We start from the raw sequence: 7,616 nt of genomic DNA, 5'->3' as shown, positions 1-7,616 counted from the left end.
CCCATTTTTTTTCTCCTCCACTACGTCCCTTCCGGGGTTCCGTAGCTGCTTCACCTGGCGGCGGTTAACGGTTTTTTATCTCGTTTTACGCCTCAACAACTAAATGAATGTGTAAGTATTTTTACCTGATTATATTTTAATCACATTAAAACAAAATAGATGGTGTGAAAAATAACCGTATGAATTTGAAAATAGTCACATTAATCTTAATCGGTTGCTGAAAAACATTAGCAGTGCATGAAGTTCTCTTTCTTTATATTATTCTTCAGATGGCTAAAAATTATATATATATATATTATATATATATATATATTTTTTTTTTTTTGTAATACGTTTTTAGTCATTTAAAATCAAATTAAACGTTTTATATAGATATTTGACTAATTATAGGTCAAAGTATATACATGGATATATCAGTTGCACAGAATGATGATGGATTATTATTTCCCTCGTAGCTTGACATTTTGTTTTCTGAGGTTATTAGATACTTTACTTGCATTTGAGGGGGTTTGAGAATTAATGTGGTCCACAAAATGCTCTTTGACCCAAATGCCAGTAAATAATTTTTAGATAAAAAAAAAAATAATGATAATAATATCTCATTAAGTCTAGTGTTAAAATAGCTACAGTTGAAGTCAGAATTATTAGCTATCCTGTATATTTTTTCCCCCTAATTTCTGTTTAACAGAAAGAAGTTTTTTCAGCACATTTCTAAACATAATAGTTTAAATAACTCATTTCTAATAACTGATTTCTTTTATCTTTGCTATGATGACAGCACATAATATTAGACATTTTTCAAGACACTGGTATTCAGTTTAAGTGACATTCGAATGCTTAAAGAGGTTAACGTTAGGGTAATTTATTGTATAATGATGGCTTGTTCTGTAGACAATCCAAAACGAATATTGCTTAAGGGGGCTAATAATATTAACCTTAAAATGTTTTATTTTTATTTTCATTATTAGCTCTTTTTTTTTTGCTGAAATAAAACAAATAAGATTTTCTCGAGAAAACATATCGGAAATACTGTGAAAAATTCTGTGCCCTGTTAAATCATTATTTGGGAAATATTTAAAAAAATTAAATAAAATAATTCTGACTTCAACTGTGCGTAATGCAACTTTTTTTCGAGCAGATTTGTGCATTCGCATGTAAACTTTCCCTCTACTTTGCCTTTAAATGCTCCTCCACCAATCAGCTTTGATCTATTTTACATACACGTGCCTTAAATCTCAGTAAACTCTACTTACATCAAGAACGAAATGTCCTCATCTGTCCATCTACTAGACCTACAGAGGACTGAAGAAAACCCATCCACATCTAATCCATTAGAAACGTCCATAAACGAGTTCAGCAACAGAAGAGTGTTGGGTTATTTTGAGCTCTACATCTACCCAGGAGCGAGTTGCAGCTTTCAGACCAGGTTGAACTCTTTGAGGTTGTGTCTCAGGATTGTGTCTTTAACCGCGGCAAAGATCAGCCGGATGTTCTCGGTGTCTGTGGCGCAGGTGAAGTGAGAATAGATGGTTTTGTCCTTGTCTTCATTCTCCTCCTGGTACATCTTCAGAATAAACTCCTGCGCCGCCTTTGGGTCATTTTTGGGACCTAAAAATACAATCTGTTGGTCATTTTTTAGTCCTATATCACACTTTTGGTAACACTTTATTTCATGCTGTTAACAAATCATTAACTACGACTTTTAGCTCAATAAACTACTAATTATCTGCTTATTAATTGTTAGTATGGTAGTAGTTGGGATTAGGTATTGGCTAGGATTAGGGATGTAGAATAAGACCCTACTTTACAAATGCTAACAAACAGTTAATATCTTAATAATAGGCAGGTAATAAGACAGTAGTTAATAGCATGAATTGTAATGCATTATAGCATGACCTAAACTAAAGTGTTACCACAATGTCTTTACTAAAAAAAGCTATTTGCACATGCAGCAGGGCTCGAAATTAACTTTTTTACTTAGTAGCACCGGTGCTCCCAACTTCAAACATTTAGGAGCACCAAAATAAATTTAGGAGCACCAGAAAAAATTTAGGAGCACCCACCAAAAATGAATGAGCACAGCTGCAAATTGTTTTTTTTGTATTTAGGGATTTATTGTATTTTAAAACAACATCAATAGGACTGACAAAAAACAGAAACAACTATCTAACTAATGCTGCGAAGACATTGATATTTGTGTGCAATAATTCCAAAATGAATGTCTAATAATCATAGAATATTAATGATGATAAAAATGACAATAATAGTAAAAATGAATTCCATTTCTCATTATGATGCTGCCTTGAATGTGCATAAATGTTGGTTATCTGCTATAAAAAGTCTGTTACTTTATGAAAATTAATTGTATAGTTTGCATCAAACAAAAATGAAGCATTGTAGTAAGAAATATTGATTTTGTACTGCTGTTTTTATATGCATGTCAATTTAATAAATAATATTTCTGCTACAAAACAAACAAAAGATTATAATAAATCATTCAATTCAATGATGAAAGCTGCAAAGCAGTCATCAGTAAATAAATAAATAATATACACCTCAAAAAAGAATAGACAAAAGAAAGAAAGTAAAGTCTCACTTCTATCACTCTTTAAAAGTTTTGGTTTCAGTTTGTGTCAATTTAAAGGTTCAGTCTGAGCTGATCTTCATGTTTCTGTGTTAGTGGAAAAGCTGGCGAGTCAGCCGACCCAATTTATGAGCAGTCAGCGCAAGATTCTTGCGATGACCACCGGCGGAATACCGCTGTTTGTTATGAGACGCAGTTTCAGTGTAAACTTAGTAAAGGCGAGCTTCTTTGGCGATGATATGTACAGTATTAGATTTGACTTTTAGCGGACATTTGCGCTGAACACGCAGTGAATGCAACGCATGGAGATTCGGGCACCTTCTCCAAGAAGCGCGTACTCGATTGATCTCAGCAGGCGGATCATTATTCACCACGTGACGTGTCATGATCGCTCTCATCTGCGCCTCAATTTTAGGTGGGGTTTGCAAACCTGTGTGCTTTAAGTTTTTACTCTTTAGCTGTTTGCATTTCCCGTGGTCATAAAAGCTCCTTCCCTGTCATCTGACAGCGGAATACCTTGAGTGATTGACAGCTAATATGAACCAATGTAGCGGCATGGAAGAGCGATTCAGCACGTTTTTACAAAAAATCAAAACAGGTCGCACTACAACCATTATCTGCAGTCGCACTAATGCGCCAAAATATATTATGAGGTCGCATAGATTAATTTTCGGGCGCATATGCTCAGCTCAGCTTCTTATTCAAATTTCTATGTCTATCTCCTCCTAGGGCTTTTAAGCTAAGACCACCAAACTTGGGCCAGACCTTTAGACTAGTCTGACTAGGATTACTATATCTTTTCCAACTGGTCCAGCTTTTGGTTTTCTAAAAACTGACCCGGAAATCTCTGAAAAATCTCATTGACTTAACATTGGGCCAAATTTTGATGCATCATAACTCAGAACGGGAAATCTTGAGAAACATGAGATCATCCACATTTCAAGAGGCTGTCAAGCTGTGTAAAACTACAAATCAAACTGGGGTGTAAGTTTTACCCCTGGGGTGCAAGAGCGTCCCAAACTTGCCAATTGACTTACAATGGCGAAGAAACTCATAGACTGCTATTATAAAGGCCCCAGATTGATATCTTAATGCTGCACTGTCATAAAGACATTGGGATTCATTTATATCATTCGTATTCCCAGGATGCTCAGTTGTATCATCACTCTAAGCTGTGAATCGACCCCGTAGCAACAAAAAACTAACCTAGCAACCATTTAAGAACAACAATATCTTAGCATCAGTACATTGTAGGGAACTGTAGATTGGCTCATTTGATACTAGCAATCAAGACTTCCTGTATGCTACACCTGCTAGCAGTGATTAGCTACATGCTAATAATTATTAGCTACGTGCTATAACATGCTAGAAACACTTTAGTATAAAGATTTGATCAAACATGTAAATGAGTCTTGCCTAGTAACAACCTAGAGTACCCTAGCAACCACCTAGCAATCACTCACAACGCTGTTAGCTTTCTTAAGCCAACATCAAAGTTCGTCAATGAACTTTAGCTTCTAGTTTAATGTTTTTTTTTAGATTATTTGGTGTCATGATGTTAATATACACAGTGTAAAACCACCTACAATATTGTGGTTAACATCTTTAGATGAATATTGCATTTAAAGAAATTAAAAAAGAAATAATCTTAAAATTAGGCTCCAGTATGTAGATTTTATGTACTAATACGGCATCTTAAAAATACATATTAGTACCTAAAGCGTGCATATCAGTGCATAAAAGTGTAGTCTGTCTGTTTCTCCTAATCTTGAGGTTCACATAACCTTGGATCCGGCCCGTATCCAGAACAGATGATTGTTAAGATAGTAATTGTATATATATGCTCACAAAGGTATAAATGCTCACAACGCCATCAGGTATGAGCAGTGGGATACAACGATTACTCGATGATGAACTATTGAGCTTATTCTGCGATGCGGAAGTACACTCCTTTTTGCGATTGTTTTAAAACTTCCGATACAGTCGCCTATGGGAGAAATGACTATGAATAATAAACGGCAGAAAATGGTCTTGCTCTACAAACAAATGTGTTCATGACTATACAGAACAAGTAGAATAATACAATAAGAAAATATCAGTTTGCAACATCAACTAGCAGAACGAGCTGCTTTTAACGTCTGAAAATCAATGGAAGTGAATGAGAGCGGATGTCCAGAGCCGAAAAGATTCTGATGGCTTTTTTAAGTCACTCACCTGTGAATTCTGGGAAGTACGTGGCCACGTGAGAGTAAACAATCTTCTCCTTGAGGATGTCAGTCTTATTCAGAAAGAGGATGACGGATGAAGACTGGAACCAGGGATATGTGATGATTGTTTTGAACAAAGCTTTACTCTCCTCCATGCGATTCTGAAACACAGGAAAACACAGCGTGACGATGGAGACACACACACGGGATAAAATCACAGACACACACTCGCAGTCAGACCGACCTCATTGTCGCACTCAGCGAGGACCTGGTCGTATTCACTCAGAGCCACCAGGAAGATGATGGAGGTCACGTTCTCGAAGCAGTGGATCCACTTCCTGCGCTCTGACCTCTGACCCCCGACGTCCACCATCCTGAACACAGCAGCGACACAAAATTTATGTGCAATATATGCAAAGAAGATAAGCATGGATACTGAGAATTATTAGCCCTTCTATATATATTTTTCCCCAATTTCTGTTTAAGATTTTTTCAACACATTTCTACACATAATAGTTTTAATAAGTCATCTCTAATAACTGATTTATTTTATCTTTGCCATGATGACAGCACATAATATTAGACTGGATGTTTTTTCAGGATACTCATATTCAGATTAACATGACATTTAAAGGCTTAACTAGGTTAATTGGGTTAAAGTTAGGGTAATTAGGCAAGTCATTGTATAACAGTGTTTTTTTCTGGAGACAATTGAAAACAAATATTGCTTAAGGGGGTTAATAATATTGACCTTATATTTATAACCTATTAAACTTCTTTTATTCTAGCCAAAATAAACCAAAGACAATTGAAAAAATATAGCAGCAAGCAGCAATTATCAGGGCCAAGCATTTCAGCGGCCACATAAAGAAGCATGGCAATGACAACTGGAAATTTCTATAACTCTTTGGCAGTATGGTCTCAGCCAAATTTCGTGAAAATTGAACTAACAATCTACAGAGAGTTCAAAACAACTAGATTTTCAAACTAATTCAAGATGGGGAAATGGAAGTCGTGTCAATTAGGAAAACATAATAATTTTGTTCTCGGGATGATCCAAGGAATCCAACAAAACCTCATGACAATTGGCAAAACTATTCAAAAGTCATTTAATACAATTTGAATGATTTCTATTTATAGAAATTAATTGTTTGTCATTTTTACCCAGAAGGTGACACAAACTGATGGGTTTTGGTCAATGTCAGGTCTAGATCACACACTTTGGGCCCTATCATACACTCGTCAGCACGTGTTTGGCATGATTTGTTGTTGTTTTACATTTACATTTACATTTTGTCATTTCGCAGACGCTTTTATCCAAAGCGACTTACAAATGAGGACAAGGAAGCAATTTACACAACTATAAGAGCAACAATGAAGAAGTGCTATAGGCAAGTTTCAGGTCCGTAAAGTCTAAGAAGGAAAGTATTAGTAAAATTTTTTATTTTTTTTGAGTACAGTTAGTGTGATATCCAGAGACGCAATTGCAGATTAGGAAGTGAAGTGGAGACTAAATAGTTGAGTTTTTAGTCGTTTCTTGAAGACAGCGAGTGACTCTGCTGTTCTGATGCAGTTAGGGAGTTCATTCCACCAACTGGGCAGATTGAATGCGAGAGTTCGGGAAAGTGATTTCTTCCCTCTTTGGGATGGAACTACGAGGCGACGTTCATTCACAGAGCGCAAGTTTCTGGAGGGCACATACATCTGCAGAAGTGAGAGCAGATAAGAAGGAGCAAAGCCAGAAGTCGCTTTATAAGCAAACATCAGAGCTTTGAATTTGATGCGAGCAGCAACTGGCAGCCAGTGCAAAAGGATGAGTAGCGGAGTGACATGTGCTCTTTTAGGTTCATTAAAGACCACTCGCGCTGCTGCGTTCTGAAGCAGCTGAAGAGGTTTGATAGAGTTAGCTGGGAGCCCGGCTAGTAGAGAGTTGCAATAGTCCAGTCTGGAGAGAACAAGAGCTTGAACAAGGAGTTGAGCTGCATGTTCAGATAAGAAGGGTCGGACCTTTCTGATGTTATAGAGTGCGAATCTGCAAGATCGAGCAGTTCTAGAGATGTGGTCAGAGAAGTTTAGTTGGTCATCAATCGTTACTCCAAGACTTTTCACCATTTTGGATGCAGTAATGGTTGCCCCATCCATCTGGATTGAAAAGTTATGGTGTAGAGTCGGGTTGGCCGAAACTTCAAGCATTTCCGTTTTTGCAAGGTTCAGCTGAAGATGATGATCTCTCATCCAGTGTGAAATATCCAACAGGCAGGCTGAGATGCGAGCTGGACCTGAGCGATCATCAGGATGAAGAGAGGTACAGCTGGGTATCATCAGCATAGCAGTGGTAGGAAAATCCATGTTTCTGGATGACTGGTCCTAGAGATGTCGTGTAGATGGAGAAGAGAAGTGGCCCAAGAACAGAGCCTTGAGGTACCCCAGTGTTTAGATGCTGTAGGTTGGACACCTTTTCAGATCAGAGCAACCCTAATTTTCGTGTTTTGCGCTACGGTTTTTAAATAGCAAATGCATTTGCACCTCTTTGTGGACTCATGGCTGTTCTGGTCTGGAAAGGAGGTGTGTAGATGGTGCGTTGCTATTTTCAGGAACTGAAATAGACCACGCCACGTTTAAGTTTGGTTCAGATCATTGCAGTGATTCAGCCTGTCACTAGAGAGTTTGAGTTTTTTGTGATCGAAGATCAGACTGTTCTCTATCAGTGTGTTAAAGTTTGTGCAAATTGTTCATACGGTTCATATGGCTGCCATAGACTCCCATTGCGGAAGATAGCTTTGCATCAGAAATTCTCCTCTGTTAATCTGTAAATGTATTGCTGA

The 7,616-nt window shown here is 37.2% G+C and overlaps 1 protein-coding gene across 1 annotated transcript in view; it reads right to left on the bottom strand.

The window, feature by feature from the left end:
- Nucleotides 1-325: 325 nt before the first annotated feature.
- The window catches only part of gna14a (guanine nucleotide binding protein (G protein), alpha 14a), a 29,440-nt gene continuing 22,149 nt past the window's right edge, over nucleotides 326-7,616 (bottom strand). Inside the window, exons 5-7 of the mRNA XM_678897.8 lie at nucleotides 5,036-5,165; nucleotides 4,799-4,952; nucleotides 326-1,608 (exon numbers count right to left, since the gene is read on the bottom strand). Coding sequence (XP_683989.2) covers nucleotides 1,418-1,608; nucleotides 4,799-4,952; nucleotides 5,036-5,165 — 475 coding nt within the window. The 3' untranslated portion in view covers nucleotides 326-1,417. The remainder of the gene's footprint in view (nucleotides 1,609-4,798; nucleotides 4,953-5,035; nucleotides 5,166-7,616) is intronic.

This window comes from Danio rerio, chromosome 8 (assembly GCF_049306965.1).
Source record: "Danio rerio strain Tuebingen ecotype United States chromosome 8, GRCz12tu, whole genome shotgun sequence".
Lineage (NCBI taxonomy): Eukaryota > Metazoa > Chordata > Actinopteri > Cypriniformes > Danionidae > Danio > Danio rerio.
Note: the sequence above shows the minus strand (reverse complement) of the source record. Positions and strands in the feature narration are given on the sequence as shown.